This window comes from Martes martes, assembly GCF_963455335.1.
Source record: "Martes martes genome assembly, chromosome: 12".
Taxonomy (NCBI): domain Eukaryota; kingdom Metazoa; phylum Chordata; class Mammalia; order Carnivora; family Mustelidae; genus Martes; species Martes martes.
In genome coordinates, this window is record NC_137900.1 from 4,122,283 (window position 1) to 4,143,335 (window position 21,053).

Genomic DNA, 21,053 nt, shown 5'->3' on the forward strand with positions numbered 1-21,053 from the left:
GGGGCGCGCGCCAGGTCGTCCCTGATGGGTCTGCCTCGCGTGTGCTCCGCGCTCAGCCCGAGAGGAAGCCCCAGCCGGGGGGCCCGGCTCTGCAGAGAGCCAGGGGCCCGGGGCCGGGGAAGGCCGGCAGCCGCGCGCCCCACGGACAGGAGGAGACGGCCTCGCCGACCCGGAAGACACCCGGCCTCACCATGTAGGTGGCGATCTCATCGGGCGCGTCCCCGTCCAGGTCAAACTTGAATGTCACCATCTTGTGGTTGTGTGTCTCCAGCTGGCACTCCACCATCTTGTCGCCCGTGTTGCACACCTGCGGGACACTCAGGTGGTGAGACCGGGAGCGGGCCGCGTCCGGGGAGCCCTGCGCCTGCGGGCCCTCCCTGCCGGGCCACTCACGTTCAGGATGGTCAGCCGGGGGCGGCTGGCTCTCTCCTGGCGGGAGCGCGCGCGCGTCGACCGGCGGTGATGTCTCCGGGCGGCCTTGCCTTCCAGCCTCCCCCCGCCGAACGCACCCTCACAGCTGTCACTCATCTCTCTGCCAGAGGTGACATCAGAACCTCCGTAGCTGTGTGAAAACCGAGAATGTGACAGCAACCTGCAGACCAGCCTCACGTGGGAAGCTGGGATTTTCAGGAAATAGCCAGAAAACCTGGAGGGCCCGGAGCCAGCCCTGACCCCACCTTCAGGGCCCCACCCCCTTCTGCTGTTCCGTCCTGGGTGCACTGGGGTCATGGGAACACAAGCACCGTCTGACCTAGGGCCTCTGGCCTGAATCCTGACCTGCGACACAGGCCCCACAGGCTCGCAGCAAATGACAAAATCAGGAAAAATCCTCCCCTGAGCATCAGTTTCCCCATCTGTGTAACCGCAATGAAAACTCAACAACCCCCTGGGACTACTGCAGGGTTTAGAAGGATTTGCACCAAATTTGGTGCTAGTGCACTGGGAAACACAGCCATTTCCTGCATCCAGTCCCTCCCCGGCTGACATGTTCTGTGACCAGGAGAGGACAGGTGGCCAGCAGCCACGGTGCTGGGGGTCTGGAGGGTTGGGCCATACTCTGCCCTGCTCTCTCAGCCTCCCCGGGCCCCCAGGCCTGCTGACTTTTTGTCCACTGCCTCTCCATTCTAGAATATCCCGGGTACCACAGACAGGCACCAGGACTCAGGACACAGAGGGAGCACATGACAGCCAGACCCCAGAGAACGAAGTCAGGCTTGGAAATGCGTCTAGAGGCCCTGACTCATGAGGGGAAGACGGGCGGGGTCTGTGTGAGGTTGCAGTGGGTGGGTTGAGCGGACCGTGAGCCTGTGGCCACCTCCACTGTCCCCAGGGACCGATAGCCGTTACCTCTCGCAGCTCTGCGGGGGGCCGGGCTGCTTGTCCTGGGAGGCCTGCTCCTGCAACAGAACCGCGGATGGGATGACGGGTCACCATGGCACAGTGGCACCCAGCCTGCTGTCCCCCCTCAGACAGCTGCTGTCCCCAGCCCAGAAAGCCAACCACACGAAACAGGCATAAGGGTTTTTATCTCGTGCAAGTCCTAAAAGTCGAGACCCTCCCTTCTTCTTGGCCAATATGCTACCCTACTTTGATCTTCCCTGCGGGGAGCACACAGGGCCAGGGAGGCTTGCCACAGGCCTTCCACTGCCCCCAAGGGAAGGCCCTGCAAATCCACGTGTAAACACCATGGTCTCCAGCCAGATGCCTTCAAGGAAAGGGTAACGTGCGAGACAGAAGAGAACAGTTACAACAGACGTCCCAGGGCACACACTTCTGCCTTCCTAAGCGCACTGTGGCTTTTAGAGCTGTGACATCACCACACAGGGGGCCACTAGGGTCGGGGGTCAGGGGCTGAACCTGGAGGGCAGGGCACACACCTCTGGTGCCGGCTCCACTGTTAGCTGCACAGCTGGGCAGGGGCTGGCAATCCCGGGCCCGGTGGGCGGCGGTGGCTGGGTAGCAGGTGGCAGGAGTGGGGCGGTCTGGACGGGCAGGCTCTGAGATGCCACCACCACGGCAGGGGCCAGGGAGCTGGGGAGCTGAGGCAACTCAGGGACGGCAGGCGGCAACACTTCTGGCAGAGGTGGGGAGAGGACGGTGGCCGGCACAGGTGCCATGGGGACCTGGGCGGTGACATCGGCAGCATATGGAGGCGGGTGGCCAAGTAGGATCTGGAGGCACAGCAGACAGGGATGCAAGTCAGAGGGCCAGCCACGCCTCTGCCAAGGGTCCTGGACCAAGGCGGGGGAGCACACCGGCTGTCCCGCTACAGTCCACCCACAGCCTGAGCGTGTAGGTACACGGACTCAGCAGAAACTCTCAGGTCCCTACTTGCATACAAGCAAACCTAAAACCACTCTTCGTTAATGAACCCGTAGCTGCGGCCAGCTGGGGCTCTACGGCTGGCATGTACCTAGCACGAAATACGGCTCTCTGCTGCCACCCGAGGGGCCTGACCCCCATGCTGCGTCCTTCACCAGCCCTGTCAGCCACACAGGAGAGGGACCGGGGACCTCGGCCTTCCGTGGGCTGGCTCCTCACAGTCCCTTCTGTGCAAGCTCCTGGTGGGATGGTTGAGACAGGCGGCAGGCGGGTCCCCCGTGGATGAGTGGGAGCCTCCATCCCGCCCCAGCTCCGGGACAAGGTCAGGAATGGGGAGGGCTGCTGTCGGCCCAGCTGCGGGGGACGGCTCAGCACCAGGGCGCCGCAGCCCAGCGGCCTGTCTGCCCTGGAAGGACCCCCAGCTGCTGTGTTCAGGAGTGTCTGCTCTCAGCACAGGGAAGCCCATGAGGCGGCCGGCCCAGTGTCAATAAGCCACAGATGGTGGGGAGGCCGCCAGGCCTGACCAACAACCTCTGAGTACACCACACCTCCTCCAGCCGCCGCCCGAGCAAGCGACCCCGTGCACCTAACCCAGGACAGCCCGAGTGACGGACCTGGCACGTGCTCGTGCAGCCCCGTGCCAGACCGCGGCACCTCCTCGTACCTGGTCGTCAACCCAGACGACCCCTCCCTTCACCAAGTACCCATCCCTTCTGGCATCAGACGCTGCGCGTCAACAGCCAGGAGAGCCCATGTGCTCTCAGCACATGGAGTCTTACTCCAGACCAGATGCAGAGGGGTCAGTGCAGAATGACACCCAGAACCTCCACATGCTCTGGGGACAGCTCTCCACCATGAAGCCTCAAGGCAGCTGCTGGTCCCACCACACAGGAGAGCAGTCCAAGCTCGGAAGGCGAGGGCTCACCGCCCACACATAGTGGCTGAGGCTTAGAACCAGGTGGGGGGCTCCAGGAAACCGGCTGCAAGGTGGGGGGACCCCCAAGTAAGAGGCCTCAGGAACCAGGCTGCAAGGTGCGAAGAGCCCCAGGTGAGAGGCCCCCAGGAAACAGGGTGCAACTTGGGGGGTCCCAGGTGACAGGCCCCAGGAAATAGGCTATAAGGTACAGGGGGCCCAGATGAGAGGCCCCAGGAAACAGGATGCAAGGTGGGGGACCCTAGGTGAGAGGCTCGCAGGAAACACAGTGCAAGGTTGGGGGGCCCAGGTGAGAGGCCCTAGGAAACAGGGTGCAAAGTAGGGGGTCCCCAAGTGAGAGGCCCCAGGTAACAGGCTGCAAGGTGGGGGATGGGGCCCGGTGAATGGCCCCCACTCCGGCTCCTCTCCTTGCACGAGGTTGGGAAACAGCCCTGGAGCTTGAAACCATGCATGGGCTTACAGGTGTGAGGAGCCCTGGGGAAGCCTGCCCATCCAGCAGGGCCTGTGACCCACGTCCCGTCACTGTCAGCATGACAAGCAACCCAAGGTCCCACCCGACCCTGGACGTCGTCCTTGTCTGCTCTGTGCCCCACAGAGCCCGGTCAGCCTCACTGCCCGGCTGCTGAGCCCACGCCGGAGCAGACGACACCATGCCGGGCCGCCAGACCCCGCCCCAGGGAGGGCGGGTGCCGCAACGCCCATCACAGCCGGGCATGCCCACCATGGCCAGGCACCCCCCACCACCACGAGCGGCTGCAACTGACCCTCAGAAGGGCCCGATGGTGGAACCCTTAGTCACACCCATTCCCACAGCTCTGGAGGAGGCCAACCCCCTACACGCTCCAGAGAAGCCACAGCCGAGGACCACAGCTGCCTACTCTCCCCACCCCCTGCCCCCCGGATCTCACGCCTTGGGAGTTAGATGCCAGAGACATCTCCCAGCACCCAGAGGGCAGGCCCGCCGTGGCAGCTGGATTACCTGGCTTCCCGCCCCACTGGCCGGAGCAGCCTGCTCGGGAGGGTGGACGAGGGCAGGCTGGTGGGGCTGTGGCAGGGTGGCGGGCGCCGGCTGTGGAGGGGCGGCCCGCACGGTCTGCGCCACGTGGAGGGGAGATGGTGGGATGTCGCTGGGCACCATCTGCGGGAAGGCCGCCGGGTACACGGGCTGGGCCGGGAGCTGGGCCACGGCGGCAGGGTGAATGGACAGGGCGGCCACACCCTGCGGGGCCACGGCCAGCAGAGGGATGGCGGTGGCGGTGGCAGCCACATTTGGCACGATGGTCCGGCACGGCACTGCCACTGGCGCCCCAGCGGGGTGGGGCAGCTTGACGGCCTGCAGAGGCAGAGCTGGCGACGCGGGCAGCGGGGCAGCGGCCGCGCCGAGCGGGAGGCTGGGCAAGATGACGGCGGGAGAGAAATACTGCGAGGGGGCGGGCACGGCGGGCCCGCTGGCGGCCGACAGGTCGGGGAGAGCTGCGGGGATGCTGTCGATGGAGGCCAGGGGCGCAACGGGGGGCACAACGGGGGGCCCCACAGGAAGCGGAGGCACCTGAAAGACACGGGAACACCTCAGCATCACCAGGGCTCCGTCCCACCCGTGGCACACCCACACTGCCGGAAGGAACTGGACCGCAAACCCAGTTCAAACGGGACCTCAGAGAGCGCCGCCCCAGTGCCACGGAAGGGCCACGACGCTGCGGTCCGCTCTGTGCTGACGGGTGGCTACCATGACAGCCAGTGGCTGAAGTCCAAAGGGTCACAGCAGGGAGTAGCAGCTCCGTGGCTCTGGCACATTTTCATTCGGGGAGCCGGGACCGTCCGAGCCTCCAGACTGGCCCCAAAGATCCAAACACACACACAGAGACCAAATCCTGTGGCGGGCTGTGTCAGGGAAGGCATGTCCTCGAGCTCCCACGCGTGGAGGCCACGCCCCGTGCTGCGGGGCCTGGGGAGCAGGCCTCTCCCACAGCGGAGCTCTGGAACCTTCCGTGCCTGGTCTTCCATCCTGGAGACCCCCAGCATCTGATTCCTGGAGGGAGCACGTCCGACATTCCAGAGTCTCCAGCAATCCTCTTTAACCCCTTCTGGTGGCCGGCACACGAGCGTCATCACGAGACACGCGCCTTTGCACAATTACAAATCAGCCGCAGTCCACGAGCTAATGTCTGTATACCGGAGAGCAAGCAGGGATTCAGCGAGACAGTGAACACAACCCGAAGTGGCTGTGATGAGGGCGAGGCCTGGTGACAGGAAGCTTCTGGGTGGTGTCCACAAACTTCAGGGACACTCACATCTCCTACACGAGGCTGCACGTTGCGGCTGTGTCCTGCCAGGGTCCACAATCTGAAGGACCCATGAGATGAAAGCCGTGGATGGCGTCAGCCTGGGAGACGGCACCCGGGTACCACACGCCATCCAGTGTCACCCATCACCTGAAGCCGCAGACATCCCAGGATGACAGTCAGCACAGCCTGGCGGACGCTGGGACAGGCAGTGGCCGTAGCGCCGTGCTCCTCCCTGGCCCTGACCCTGGACCAGACCTCTCCCTGACCTGGACATGCCGGGAGATGCCAAGGGCAGGTGGACATGGCCACCCCATCCCCAGGGAGCAGTCCCGACCCACAGACCCAGGAGCATCTTCAGCCCAGAGGCCGGAGAGGGACCAGCCAGACAGGAGACGTGGGGGGCAGGGGAGGGGTGGGTGGTACCTGAGCAGGCACTTGAGACAGCGGCTGCAGAGACGCTGCTGGCATCTGGAGGGGCTTCAGCTGAGCGGGGGCCACCACCTGCGACGTCGGAGCTAGGTAGGGAGGCAGGTGGGGGGGCACCGGCGGGAGAGGGCCCACGGATGGTGGGGCCAGGACAGGCGGCAGGGGCGCCGGCTGGGCCAGCGGGGGAGGCTGGGGAGAGGGGGACTTCTCTCAGACCAGCGTCTTGCTGAGACACCCCCTCCCACCACGTGCTTAGATATGATGGAGAAAATCAACTCCCACACACACAGGCACACACGAACACCCAGCCTGGAGCCTGAGACACGCAGATCTGGGGGAATCCCTCTGCGCAACCAGTGCCCTTCCAAGTGCTATGGATCCAGGAACCCCACTCCCATCTGCACCCCAGGCCCCGGGGAACCGCAGAGAAGAGGCAAAGGGGGCCTGGGCCCACCAGGGGGCCCACAGACCCTGGGCCAGCAGACCCTGCCACCCACCCAGAGCGGGAAAAACTGAGGCACCTATGGTGGGGCCGGGCAGGGGCCGCCCACACTCACCTGGTGGCCAGGGGGCGCAGGCTGGCCTGGGCCCGTCGGCACGGGGGCAAAGCTCATGGCCGGCTCCGGGAAATGCTGCTGTGGGAGCGGAGGGTGGGCCGGGGGTGGGATGGAGGCCACTGGCAGGCCAGGCTGCAGAGAGGATGGACGACCACGCTCACCAGCTGCCCGAAGGCCCCCACCCAGCTTGTGCTGCACAGCTGCAGGGGCCCGTCCCTCGTTCCCCATGCCTGTCACCCTAACGGGGACTCTTCCCTAGGCACAAAGCCTGGCACAAAGTGAGATGTGGAGGCCCCTGAGATTGGCCACTACTCCCAACCGAGGAATGTTCTGGAACTTCAGCCCTGGGGGATATTATGCAGTCATTTCAAAAAATGGCCTACGGGGCTTTGCAGAACCAGGGAGGGACACTGGTTACAACAAACGGTGGGAGAGAGATACAGATGCACTTGCTTTCCGTCTCTAGGTCCGGATACAACACACGCACGCAGATACGTCACAAACAGCACACAGGAGAATGTGAACAAAGAGGGGAACAGAGGCGGATGCCCGGCAGTGCGGCCACCAGGAGGACCGGGCGGCAGACACGAGTCCTTGCCGCCTGTGGCAGCGTGGACATGGCGTAAGAAAAAGGCCGCGATCTGAGCACTGGATGTTGGACGCTATCAAGGAACTGACTGACGATGTGTTCACTCTGGGGTTAATGAGGGAGCCGGGCTCTGTTCTCCAGAATCCTGGTCCTGCTGATACAGACTGAAATCTTTACAGGCAAGACTTCTTTCTGGGGTAGACCTGGAAAGACCAGGGCTGCAGAAGAAGCAGGTTTGAACACGGGGAGGGCATCTGGCGCAGCAGGCCCAGGCCTCCGTGCTGACCCGGGGAGTACCCTGGTTTTCGGGGAGCTGGGACCTTCCCCTCCTTCACCCTTCACAGTAAGTGCTCTGCGAGGACAGCACAGGGAGGGACATTTCTCTGAGGCCACAGCACAGGAGCCGCAGCCCCAGGCCCAGAGGGAGGCAGTAGCTCGGGAGCCCGGAGGCCTCAGAGTGGCTGGTGTGCGGACACCTCCACCGGGCCCCCCAGCGGGGGGTGGGAGGGGGATGGTGGGTATCACCAGGGCAACCCTCTCGCCACCCCCCCCCCAATCTGTCCCAGGGGACTGCCTGTAAACAGGCAGGGATTTTGGACAGAGTGCTCTGGCCTCGCCCATGTGGGGTGTCCCCGGCCCGGTGCCGTGAGGGCCTGAGCAGAGGGTACACAGTGGCCAGGGAAGCCCTGACCCTGCACCTAGGAGCAATGAAGGACAGTGGAACATTCCTGCTCTGCCCTGGGACTGGCCACTCAAGGCCAACCAGCCTCAATCCGGGGTGAAAATCTGCCTTTTCCTAAACAAGTTCCTCCCACCATTTAAAATTGTGTCTCATTTCATCTCATGAAACCAGCAAAGCCACAAACAGCAGCTAGAAATGAGTCTGGGCCCGCCTGCAGAGGCAAGTGTGCTGGCTGTCCTTCCTGGGGGACTGGCCAGCCCCAGGGGACAGGGACGGGGCTCAGGCAGCACAGGACGGGAAGGGGCCTGGGGGCCTCACTGTCCCTCCGGACACTCCACCGCTCGCTCACGGCCGGTGCTCTGCGGCAGGCCTCCTGGGACCAGGGAGTGGGGAACGTATGTTTCCTCTGGGATGAGCACAAGCTCTGAGGCGCGATCCCTGCACGTGACCCCCAGCCTAGCTCCACCCAGGTCCCCCTCCCTGGGGCTGCTCCTCATGAACCACCCCACGGGTTTTTCAAACATCACTGAACTGTTTCCTACAAGCCCGATGCTCTCCTGCTTCCAACATTCAATGGCCACGTGGTATTGGGTGGAGGACAGCCAAGAGATACTGAACACCTCCCAGGGGTGGACACGGCCTGGATGCTCCTCTGTGGCCCCGGCCCAGCCGCAGGACGAAGCCCTGCTGGCTCTGTCACAGCTCTGAGGCCCGGCTGTCCCTTGGGCTCTGCGTTCCTATTCTCCTACGTGCTGCAGCCTGCAGTGACCCACAAGGACGGCCCTCTCGGGGGCCTGACCACAGGCCGCTGCAGCCCAAACAGCCCATGGGACGTGGGGTCTATGGGACGTGGGGCCTGGGGGGCAGACCGACTCACCGCGGCAGGCTGCTGGTAGGTCCCCAGCGAGGGCAGGCTGTAGGGCAGGACGGGGCCGTCGCTGACGCTGACGCTTACAGGGGGGCTGCACACACACTGGACGGGGGGCGGTGCCGCGTCCGCCAGCGAGCCCAGCACCACACTCTGTTGGCTGCTCTGCGAGTCCGAGTACACCGTGGAGCCCTGGCCGCTGTCGAAGGTGCTGTCCGCTGGGGAGCACAAGAGCACAGTTCAGAGCAGACACCCCCACACCCCCACAGCACTCTCCACGAGCCGCAGGAATGCCAATGTCAAGCCCCCTGGCCCCCCGAGTCATAAGTGCGCATCATTCCAGACCATCAATCCCAGGATGGCAGGGGGAGGGGACTGTAACCCACCCAGAGATGCCCTGGCGCCCCACCCCAACACCTCCTGGCGTTGGGGGCCACCTACATCGGTGCCACGAATCCCACGTGGGTCCCTCGCACAGTCCTCTGAAGGAAGCCCAGCCGCGTCCACCCCGGCCACAGACAGGGACCTCACCCGCCCCCCACCTGGGCCTGGGGAGGGAGAGCTCAGTGAGCTCTTAGGAGACTGATGGTGGGTGTGCCCAATTCAGCAGAAGCCAGGTCACCTGTATTTCCCGGGGAGGGACACTAACCACCTTTACCACCACAGCAAAGAGCCCAAAGCAGGAAGAGCTGGGTCCGAACCTGGTCCTCACGCCACCGGCCTGGGTCTCACCCGGCTGGAGAATGGGGCTGACAAGGCCCCCACCCCGCAGGGAAGCTAGCATGGGAAACCAGAGGCTCTTCAGCCCAGCGAGGCCTCCCGGAGGCCAGCCTCCCCTGAATCTGTGCCCACAGTCCATCAAAGTGGGCCACCGTGGACAGAGCCACGTGCACATGAGGCACAGCCCACAGCCACAGGCTCACTTCCCCAAGGTGCCCCTGGGAAGACGGCCGCCCCCTTGGCCAGGCCAGCGAGCAGGGACACCAAAACCCTGCATGAAATGGCATCTCCAGAAACCACACACACAGCGCGACTTGCCACCCCCACACCGGGCACTTCCACACAAGCGCCTTCCGGGATGCCAGCATCCGTGTCCATTTATAATTCAAGCAAATGGAGTAAAAGGGAATCCTGCTGGCTTTACATCAAAATAACCTCTCCCAGGGGCTGATCGGGGCCTACTTCAGCCTGGGAAGACGCACGCCAGAGTCCAATTGCACAGAACCAACCCAGCCAGCGGCTCGGACTTGTAACGAGGCAGCTGGCGGTCGAGTTCACCTGCACACAGAGAGACAGAGACAGACACACGGAGAAAGAGAAAGACACAGAGACATGCAAAGACAGACACGTAGAGACAGAGACCGAGAGATACAGAGAGACATACAGAGACACGTAGAGACAGAGATACACAGGAAGAGAAATAGAGACAGAGACACAGAGAGAGATAAAAAAGAGACATGCAGAGACAGACACAGACAGAGAAATACAGAGATAGAGACACAAAGAGAAACACAGAAACACACAAACTGTGTGTGTGAGAAAAGAAACATGTACAAACTTGACAAATTTCACATAAACCAACTCTAATCATACATGCAGCACTGTAAATTTTTAAGGGGAATGTGTTTGCTATTTCTATAATAAAAGTTAACTGCAGCGCCTCAGGGCTCAGTCTGTTAAATGCCTGCCTTCAGCTCATGTCATGATCCCAGGGTCCTGGGATGGAGCCCGGCATCAGGCTCCCTGCTCGGGGGAAAGCCTGCTTCTCCCTCTCCCCCACTACCAGTGCTCTCTCCCGCTGTGTCTCTGCCAAATAAGTAAAATCTTTAAAAAAAAGAAAATTAACTTAGAAGTCATCTTTAGGGGCACCTGGTGGCACAGTTGGCTGAGCACCCAGCTCTTGGTGTCAGGTCCAGTCATGACCTCAGGGTCGTGGGTGTCGGGCTTTGTGCTCAGAGGGGTGCATGCTACTTGGGATTTTCTCTCTCCCTCTGCCCCTCCCCAGACACATACATTCTCTAAAAATAAATTGAAAAATCAAAAAATCATCTTCGCACCTCCTGCAGCCACTGGGAGCTGGTGCACACGCTCTCGTTGAGCGGGTACAGGCTGAGGTAGGCCGCTCAGACACCATGTGGCAGGGAATGATACCTCGACATGTGCCATACCTTCTGCCGCGCCCAAGCGTGTCTGCCCGCCCGTTGGGTCCCTTCCCCAGCGACGTGTGTGCAGCCTGGAGTCCCGTCATTTCTCCTTTACAAGGCACGGAGCTTCCAGGCCACCCACACACACCATGGTCAGAGCGACAACCGAGCACAGGCCTTGTGTTCTGACCAGAGCGTGGTGCAGACGTCTGTGCAGGTGTGGTAGGACGGAGGGACACAGGTGGGTGTGCAGGTGTCCGTGTATGCTCACGCATGTGGATGTGTGAGAAATCACACGGACACCTTCTTTCCAGAAGTTACCATCAAGCGCAGGTAACATCAGCGGCCGCTGGGTGGGTGCGCTAACGGGCTTTTCCGCACACCCTCTGTACCGTTTGAATTTTACACATCTGCTTCACAGAAATGACCACAAACGAGTGACACACGTGTCGAGAGCGTGGCCGTGGTCGAAGCGAGAGTCCACAGGAAGAGGATGTCTGCAGACTGAACGCCCAGCCGCACCGAACCCGCCCACAATCCACGTCTATACGGGGAGCCGGGCCTGCGCAGGGACCCCGACCACAGCCAACCCCGACCACAGCCGAGTGTGGCAGGAACGGACTGTCCCACCGACAGTCACGTTTTTAAAGTGGGCAGTGGCATCACGAGGAAATTTTTCCAACACCAAGTTTATGCTCATTAATTTTTTTGGTTTATCGAGAAATGGACAGACAATGGGGCGATTTGATTCTCCGAGGCACACCTGAGCCAGTCGGGAGGAAGCCAACAGCAAGCGAACGGCCAAGTGACGGGCAGCGCCTGGTCTGAATTTAAATAGCCTACTGTGAAGAACGCGAGCTATAATTTTAATGATAAATGAAGTAGGTGCCTATTAAGTAACGCGAACAGGCTATTTTGGTCTTTCGACACAAACCACCTGAAAAAGGCGGCCCCGGCAGGCTGAGTTCTACTTGGCTCTCATTCACAGGATGGACAGGAAACACCGCGTCCTGAACCTCAGCTCCCCGCGGCATTTTTAGGCCGAGGGCAAAGGCAGGACACAGTTCTGCCTGGACGTGCAGAAAACAGGTTCTCTCTCCCAGGATTCTGAGATTCAGAGTGATTCTTCACGACCCATCGCGGACGCTCTGGGAAACGTGGTAAGGATTTCAGAGGTCAGGTACTACAAGGGACATAATCTTGGGGACAGATAATCCTAGCGGCAAAGGTCACGGCTCAGAGTGTCATGACTACTGGAGACCACAGCCATCCGTGGCCCCGGGGCCATGGTGTCCCCGCAGGGACACCCCCACCAGGCACGGAACTCACATCCGCTGCAGGGAGCAAGGAGCTGGATGGGGCCGCTCCATCCTTGTTGGCTTGGGGCCTGGGAGGCTCTGGATCTGTCTGCCCGTTTGCCCCCACCCGTCCTGCGAAGCTGGGCTTCGGGGAGCCCGGGACACCCAGTGCCCACCCCTGGAAGAAGGCTCGCCTACGCCTGCGGCCCACGCCTGCAGCGCGCATGGGGTGAGAAGGAGCGGGAGGGCGGCACTCACAGGCCAGGGAGGTGGCGCTGGCCGGCAGCGCGCTGGGGAGGAGGTGCTGGTCCGCCTCGGGTTCCTCGGGCTCCGGGGGTCCGGACTGTGCATGGTAGGTCACCTGGACCTGCAGGGGTGCGGGCGGGCCCCTGGCCTTGTCGGGGCTGCCAGGGTCTCGCTGTTCGGGAGGCTGCAAGGCCGGCCAGATCCTCTCCCGCCGCCACTGGATCAACGCTACACGGTCACGGATGGACTTGGCCACAATCTTCACGTCACTCTCGTGGAAGAATCCTGACTCGATCTGCAAAGGGAGGCACCGTGTCATTCCTGGGGCCCCGCCATCTGCACCGCCACCTCCTGCTCACGGGGTCTCTGCAGGAGTCCCTCTGTAGGCCCTCAGCCCGTCCCTCAGAGACGCTCTCGTCTTCCCATTAGGAGACACTCCCGCCAGTGGCCAGTCGCAGGAAGCCCTCTGCACCTGCCCAGCCGGGATCCTGGGACAGTGAGGGTGCAGCGGGTGCTTGTGCCAGCAGAGGGAGGGGAGGGGAGAGACCCCGGCTGCCTTCCACAGGCGGGCCCTGGGCATTCCCCGAGAAGGCACGGAGGGAAGGAGGGTAGGCAGGCACCCATGTCCAGAAAATTCTGAACACAGGAGAGTGTTTGGGAGAGTGTTTGTGAAGAAGCCCTGAGTCTCTAGGGAGTGTCACAGCTCTCCCTGAGGACGTCTCTGGTAAATCCAGGAAGAGCAGAGGCCAGTCTCTGCAATGTCACTGCGGCAGCCCCATGTGGAAAGGGAGAAAGTGCAAAGGTTTCAGCGCTGGTCAGGACCTGAGGGGCTCCTGGCTTTCAGCACACAACAGACATACGCACACCTAGATGTAGACATGAGCGTGTGGCACAGCACGTGTGCAAGCGTGAAGGACCCTGGGCAGGCCTGGGTGGTGCTCGGAGTCTGGCCACTGTGAGTGGGGCGGGGGGGGTAAGGACAAGGGGCCTAAACACCTAGACACCTCACTGTGCCTCAAAGTAAGCACAGACTCCGAGGACACACAGACCAACACTGCAGCCCACGCCACAGGCCAAACGTGGACATTCTGGGCATCAAAATGCACAGTGACACCATGATGGTGTGAGGGCCGAGTCCTCAAGTGCCCATGAAGGGAATGCAGCTGTCCCTCCTGGCAGGAGGCCACACACGATGCCACGGTGTGCCATCTCTGTCCCTGCCCACACACCCTCGCGCTCCTGGATCACTTGCTCACAGGAAGCTGTACCCTGAGTGACCTACAGAACAACCACTGGCAGAACATCGAGTCTCCTGCCAGGAGCAACCCTCAGCCCTGGTCAGCCCCAGCCAACACCTAGCCACACAGCATTGGGGACCCAGAACCAGAATGACCCACTAGGTTACTCCCAGATTCCTGACCATGAGGACGGTGTGCGACCCTAAGCTTGTCCAGCACTGTGTTTGGGGTAACATACTGCGTGGTCACAGACGACTCACCAGCAAAACCATAGTCCACAGAGATAGAAATAAATAGGAAGTTTGGTGAAAATGGACATTTATACAGTTTCAAAATACAACCCCCCGCCATGACACAGTCATTACTCGTCATCCCACACAGAGACGGCAGACAGACATGTGTCCTCCAGGGCTGGCCATGGTGAGGACACAGCCCCACGCCAAGCGCTCCCGCAGACGGCCGACGTGACCGCCAGGGAGTTGCCCGCGCCCTGCACGGCAAGGTAACCGAAGACAGTCGCCGCCCAGAGGAACTCCTGCTACGAAGGTGTCGCCACACATCGGAGGACCCCAGGCAGGCCGTGGCAGCTCTCCCAGTTCTGAAGGCTGATGCCTCTGAGCAAGAAGGTTGCTGTCTGTGGGCAGAGCCGCGGGCCCACACCGGGGGGCATGGCATCGGGCCTGGATGTCCTCTCCAACAGTTCTTTGTCGCACATTTGCAACTCTTCTGTAAGTTCGTGACTGTTCAAATCTCTCCACCCCACGGGACAGAGCGGCAGCCAGCCCTCCACCTGACTCGGGCACGGGCAGCGGCAGTGTGAGCGGCGGCATGCGGCCAGGACGCGGGCGAGGGGCCGGGGCTGAGGTCAGCGCTGCCCGCCCGCCCGCCCCGACTGGAGAGACCGCTGACGGGGAGGCGCCCGCAGACGCGCCCGCCGCCGCTTCTATTTTCTGCTCATGGCCCAGTTTTCCTTCCGTCTCCGTCCTCGCGGTCACCCCCTGGCGATCCTCTCGAAGGTGTTTCTTCTATTTTTTCCCAGACGGGAAGAGCTTAGCCCCATTCTCTGCCACACCGAAACGTCCATTACCCGGAGGCCGTGACGGCAGGAGGGCTGGCGCGTGGACATGGGGACACCGGGCCGGGCCGCGAGCCCCCCTCCCGGGGTCCTCGCCAGGGGTCGCCTCCAGGTCAAAGCCAGCCCAGGTCCCCAGAGAAGCCGCCCTTCTCGGCCCTGGCGGCACTTGATCGGTCCCCTGTGCCCGCCCGGGAGCCAATTGCTGGGAGGTGGTTTCAGGTGATGACTTCGGCGTAGGGGTTCACGGGTGCTGGTTCCGCGTCTGGAAGACGCAGGTATGATCACGGAAAGCTGTCAGTAAGTGACTGCCCAGAGCGGCCGGGGGCAGTGGGCTCTGAAACGCTGCCCATGAGGGCACCTCGCACAGCGGTGGCCTGGAGAAGCCGGGGGGAGGGAGGGTCAGCCGCGAGGTGGGCAGGGCCTGGACCCGCCAGCAGCCGGCGGCAACGGCCACCCCAGCTGGAGCGCTCACACAGGGCTGAGACCTCGCAGTGGAAACGGGCCGCTGTCAGCTCATCCCTGCCTCATCCTGGTCCCCGAGTGGAGGAGGGTCCACGTCATTCGGTCATCACTCCTCAAACATGGTGCCATCTGCACGGAGTCTGCACTGCCTCGAGAGCGCTCCTCACGGGAAGGTGCCCTAAACGGCAACGGGGGAGGCGCAGGTCCAGAGGGCGCCACCAAGGACTCACGGACACTGCCCACTGAGTCTAGCGGAGAGCCGGGGGGGCCGTGCAGAGGACGGGCGAAGCAGCAGGCCCAGGCACGGACGCAGGGCCCGTGGGGCCACAGTGTGGGGGAGGCCATCGAGGCAGAGAAGGGAGGGGTCACTCGGGAGGATGGGTGGTCCTAGAAAAGGTCCCAGGTCATGTGTGAGCACTTCCACGTCCTACAGCTGAAGAACGTGTCAATGGAACCAAGAACCGATCCAGAGCTGGAGAAGATGCCTGGTCCAACAGAGGCACAGGAGCCCCTCTACGCCGCGGTACCCTCGTCCCCAGGCATTGCTGTGACACTTGACCATGCTGGGCTCTCACCAGAATCCATCTCGGGCAGGAAGCCTCCCTGGGCACGTGGAGCAGGCGCGGGGCTCACGGACAGCCTGGAGCACTGCTGCCACCCAGGCATCCTAAGGGGTCCACACTGGCTTGGCCTCTGCAGCCCTCATGGCCGCCCCTGGGACCCACCTCCCCTCCTGCTGCCCCCGGGATAGCGTTAGCTCCTGGCCTTGTCCCCCGGTCCCATGGGACTCAACCCTTGTTCCTGGGACACCGGCCTGCATGTCACCCGGCTAGGGAATATTCGAGTGTTAATTTCTGCAGCTGGGACCGCATGACCACAGCACTTAGGGGACGGCGCCCCCGAGCCCCATGGAGCTATGTGTCCTGTTTCTGGGCCCAGGGATGTGAACGGCAGTAAGGAAGGTGTGGATGGCTCCTGGCCACCAGCAGACACCCTGCTCACCACAGGGGCAGGACAGGCCACCGTCCAGGGCAAGTGGACACCCGTGCACACAGCTCCTGCTCTGCCAGCCCAGCCCCGAGGCACCACCCTCCACAAGGTCCTGGGACCCTCACCCGCTGCGTCCCAGGTGTCGTCTGCCCACAGAGGCCAGCCCCGGCCCATGGCCCACGCCTGCTGTGGCCCAGTCAGCCTGTTCCCTCATCCCTGCAGGGGCCTGAGGACCGGCATGGACGCCTGTCCCACCTCCAGGGCCGCAGTCCACACCCTCCCCGTTAGAACCCCCCGGGGCCAGGAGGTCCAGCTGCACGGCACCCGGTTTTGAAAGGTGTGCTACACTCCGTGAGAGGGCGCAGCCTCTCCCGCCACGAGCGTGGTTTCCCACGCACTCGCTTCCTACAGCGAGAACCAGCGCCTCCTTCCTTCCCTGAGCCTCTGTCCCTCCACAACACCGAACACCCGGTGCCCTGCGCCGGGACACAGCACCCTCAGCAACAGAGCGAGAGCTCAAACCAAAGGCCCGCGTCCTCGCGCACCAAGACTCTGGTCGACCCAGGCCCTTTGCCACATGCCCAAGCGCACCCCCAGGCCCCTCACAGTGCCCCATCAGGGCGGGTGTGGCTTTTGTGCAGCAGGAGTCCCCCCCCGCCCCCGCACCGTCCTTCACAGGCACACACACCTCACAACTGGAGTCCGCACACCAGGGCTGCCCGCTCACCACAGGGCCACACCCCTGTCCCGGGCTCCCGTGCATCTCTGGAGACCACACCCTTCCAGGCACACCCCTGCAGGCGCGGGACCCGCCACCCCCTCCACCAGCACGCGCCCCGGTTACCATCTCCTGCGCCACACCATCAGGCGTCTCCTTCTCCAGGTCAAAGGTGAACTCTATGGCCCCGTTGTCCTTGGGCTTGCCCTTTAGTTTCTTGGGGTCCTCGACCCAGAGCCGCAGGGCGATGGCGGGCTTCCTGCCGTGGTCCTCCTCGGCCAGCTCCACCCTCACGCCGGTGTCCTCGGCGAAGAAGGCGTGGCTCAGCAAGTCCTTGATCTCGTACCTGAAGAGGGGCGACGACGGGACGGTTGAGGGCACGGCAGCCGGCGAGGCCCCAGATGGAGCGCCCAGCTCCTTCTAGAAAGTTCTCCGAGTACCACCCAGCAGGCAGCGCTGTCTTCAAGGGGAGCCCGCAAAGTTTACTCCCGGGAAGAAGGGAAAACTACCCCCGCACAGAGCCTACTGCACAGCACTGAAAGCTGCTGCTTTCTCTCGTTATAGAAAGTGAACCTCCCATCACCAGAAACTCGGGGAAGTGAAGTTTCCCGACCTGGCTCAGCACCAGGCGGACAGGCCTGCAAAGGTGCCACCGAGCTCCCAGGGGTCACAGGTGAGGCTGAACCCAGGAGCCCTGGGGGTCCTGGCTGCTGGGTGTCGTCACAGTGGCCGCTCCTCATCCCTAAACAGGAGCTTGGTCCCGGGGCTGTCCTGGGCCTGGCTCCCTCCCAGCGTCCTATCTGCCCGGCAGCCCCTCCCTGATTACTGCGTCCATGACAGGTGGAGCCCAGGCCCGGTGGATGCTCGCCACACTGGTAAGGGGGAGCAGAAGCATGCCTGAGGGGACCCCTGGGGGGCGGAGGTCGTGGCCCCTGCTGGTCCTGGACGGGAAGGTGGTCTTGTGGGGTCTGCTCTTAGGGTTCTTTAGCTCTATGCAATTATTTTTCTACTTCGTGGTCTGTAAGACAACGATAACCTACGGGGGCAGGAGAGGGAGCCCAAGGATCAGAACGGGGCACCGGCGTGAGAGGGGAAGGCCACGGTGAGGACTACGACAGGATGGACCCACGGGCGGGGAGGGCGCACAAGGGGGCAAGGAAGAGGTATAGGGAGGAGAGGAGAGGCAGGGATGGGGGATGAGATGAGGGAAGGGCAGGGGAAGAGGAAGGCGGGAAGAGAGGAAGAAAGAGAGAAGATGAGGTCGGAGTGTGAAGCAGAGGGAGGAACGGGGGAGGAGGGAGGAAGGAGGGGGAGGGAGGAGGGGGAAGGAGCACGGAGAGGGAGGAGGGGAACAGAAGAGGAGGAAGGGGGAGATGGGGGAGGTGGGGGGAGGGAGAGAGGAGGAAGAGAGAGGGAGGAGGGAGAGAGAGGAAGAGGAGGGAGAGGGAGGAGTGAGGCGAAGGGGGGAGGCGAAGGAGGGAGGGGAAAGAAGGGGGGAGTGGGCAGAGGGGGAGGAGGGAGAGAGGAGGAGGAGGAAGAGGGGGGCAGTAAGAGGCAGGGAGGGAGGCGGCAAGGGGGGGGCAAAGACAGGAGGAGGGGAGGAAGAAGGGGAGGAGGAGGGAGAGAGGAAGGGGAGGAAGAGGAGGAGGAGGAGGAAAGAGGGGAGGGAAGGACTTAGGGGAGAGGCCAGAAGGAGGGGAGGAGGGCAAGAGGGGGTGCAGGCTTCCTGGCTGACCAGCTGAGGAGGTGGGGGCTGGTTCGGGGGCAGTTCAAGGGCTCGGACTTGTGCGCTCTGGGCTCAGCCGTGGGTGCACGGGACTCACAAACTGGAGGTGACAGGAGCGGCAGGCTGAGGGCACGGGGGAGCCCCTGCTCCAGGCTGGGTGGGTGAGAAGCAGCTGGCCAGGCGGGAGGCTCCAGAATGGCCCCCAAAGCCAGGGATTGTGCTGCGGGCAGCAGAGGTGGGACCCGGGCTTGAAGCAGCCCGTCTCCGGGTCTCTCGCGAGCGTGTGCCACTGCTGTGGTGACTTCAGCGTGAGCAACACCCAGACCCCGCGCCCACCGGCCTCACCTTTCCTCCTTGTTTTTGCAGATGCACTCCCCAATAATCTCCTTGATTTCGGGATCGTGCACTTTCTCAAAGCTGGCAGGCTTGATGCCCTGTAAGACCAGAGGGGCAGAGTCACTGGCAGGCCAGGCCAGGACCTGTTTCCGCTGCACTAATTCAGGGGGCGGGGTGGGGGCAGTTAAGGCAGGAGGCGAGAGGGGTGCGAGCCAGCTGGGAAATGCAGGCTCGTGCTGAGGGAGGAGGGGCTGTCAGGAGCAGCGGGGTGGGGGGGGGGGGGGAGAAGAGCCCACGCGCCCCCGCCTGGCAGCCTGGCAGGAGTGTTCGCGCACACGTGGTGTGGTCACGCTACTGGCCGAGGGCCCCAGGCACTCTGCCCTACTGTGGCCATGGGCAGGGCTGACATCCAAGGCCTGGTGGCTCCGGGGTTTTGTAAGTGTCTGTGCCGTGGAGTTCTGCAGCCGGGCGGTTTTCGGGGGTACCCACACCGACCACAGACCTGGTGGGAGCCGGCAAGGTTGGCTGCAGCCCGGCCAGTAAAGCCCATGACACGGGGGAGCCGAACCCTGGGGTGCAGCCCTGCAGGCCAGTGGGGCTCAGGAGGAGGAGGGGTTGGACCGGGGCCAGGGGCTTAGGGGGAGGGACAAGTGATTCTTAAGCATCTTTAGCACACAGAGAGCCTCAACCATCCCATTCTTCAGTAAGACTCTGCCTTCAAAGTCTCATTTTGGCTGGCTTGTTTGGTTTTTTGAACACAGAGAATGGGACATGTGTGGTCTCCCACTGAGCGGGAGTACAGGGTGGCCTCCAGCCCAGAGGCAGGCCCAGGAGTGTAGGACCCCCAGGGGCCCCTGCTGCCCAGGTGGGGTGCTGTGCCCCAGGCCCCAGGCCCATCACCAGTGGGGGTCGTGTTGGCCCATACGCAGCAAAGTCTGCAGTGACAGACTGGGACACTGGGCTCCAGGTGGGCCCCCCTTGGAGATGGGGAACCTGGACCGGGCCACTGAAGCCGAAGAAAGAGAGGTTTAATTACAACAGGAGGCAGGGCCAGGGTCCCAGCGGGAGGCAGGAGGCCTGAGGACCTGTAAGTGCAGGTAAGTGCGGCCCACACACCTCAGAAGGGCCGAGGCCCCCAGAGCAGAAGAGCGTGTGAGAGGAACAGGTGCCGTTCTGAAGGGGCTCATGCCCCCCAACTCAGAAGCATGGAGTTGGGGTGCTAGGAGTGGGGACACCGAATCCTTGCAGGACCTGGGGTCAGGGCAGATGCCAGGGCTGGACTGGTGTGGCTTTGTGTGCCCGGAGGGGCTGGCGGGCCCACGGGCGTTACTGCAAACGCTGCCCGAGGTCGGTGAACATGCCTCCCGTCTGGTTTCCTCGGGGAGCAAGAGTGGGGCCTGACCTTGCTTTGCCCATGGTGACATGGGTCCGCACGGGAGCCCTGCTGCCCGGGGCCTCAATAAGGGACCCAGGGTGGCTGAGGGGTACCCCAGTGGGAACCAGTCCCATCCACATGGGCACCCAAGAAGTAGGGCTGACAGGCTACTCCCCCCACACCCCTCCATGGCCTGGGAGGGAGGCCCTAGCCCCCTCAGGTGACCCCTGCCCCATGGAGGACCACTGCCCACAGCCAACAAGCCCACCCTCTCCGCCAGCATCAGCAGGGAACCATGAGCCTCCCTCTGTGTCTCTGACAAGGACCCGTCAAAAGCCACCTCCCCCTCTCCCACCCTCAGCAACACAGGAGGGGCTCAGATGAGTGCGTTAAGACTGAAGGAGAGAAATGACCTAAGACCTGCAGGGAGTCATGGTGGAAGGTGGGGCGAGAGCAGGTGCCCTGGGCTGCCAAGGACCTCACCCCTCGTGCATCTGCTGAAGAGAGCGGGGCACCAGGCCAGAGCGAGGCAGCCAGGACTCAGGGGTCGTGGGGCCTGTGGCCAGAAAAGTTACGGCCTCACCAGGCAGGACAGCCACGGAGGGAGGACAGGTGACCTGCTTGCAGAGCTGAAGCCACCTGATTAAAGCTGACGATGGCGTGAGCCCACACCAGACACGGGAAAGCCAGCAGCCCTGGGAGCGGCCCAGAGGAGGGGCCCTCGGGACAGGCGGCCACGCTGCTGAGTTAGACAGCCTGTTTCCCTCTGTGATAGCACCCTT

General features: G+C 62.9%; 1 protein-coding gene across 1 annotated transcript in view; it reads right to left on the reverse strand.

Moving 5' to 3' along the window:
- The window catches only part of WNK2 (WNK lysine deficient protein kinase 2), a gene marked incomplete at its 5' end in the record, with an annotated part of 117,247 nt that overhangs the window by 61,131 nt on the left and 35,063 nt on the right, over positions 1-21,053 (reverse strand). The window contains 11 exons of the mRNA XM_080820797.1: positions 191-307; positions 394-562; positions 1,348-1,397; positions 1,878-2,171; positions 4,236-4,805; positions 5,965-6,156; positions 6,525-6,656; positions 8,673-8,881; positions 12,364-12,646; positions 16,961-17,180; positions 18,906-18,994. Of these exons, the coding sequence (XP_080676923.1) occupies positions 191-307; positions 394-562; positions 1,348-1,397; positions 1,878-2,171; positions 4,236-4,805; positions 5,965-6,156; positions 6,525-6,656; positions 8,673-8,881; positions 12,364-12,646; positions 16,961-17,180; positions 18,906-18,994 (2,325 nt within the window). The remainder of the gene's footprint in view (positions 1-190; positions 308-393; positions 563-1,347; positions 1,398-1,877; positions 2,172-4,235; positions 4,806-5,964; positions 6,157-6,524; positions 6,657-8,672; positions 8,882-12,363; positions 12,647-16,960; positions 17,181-18,905; positions 18,995-21,053) is intronic.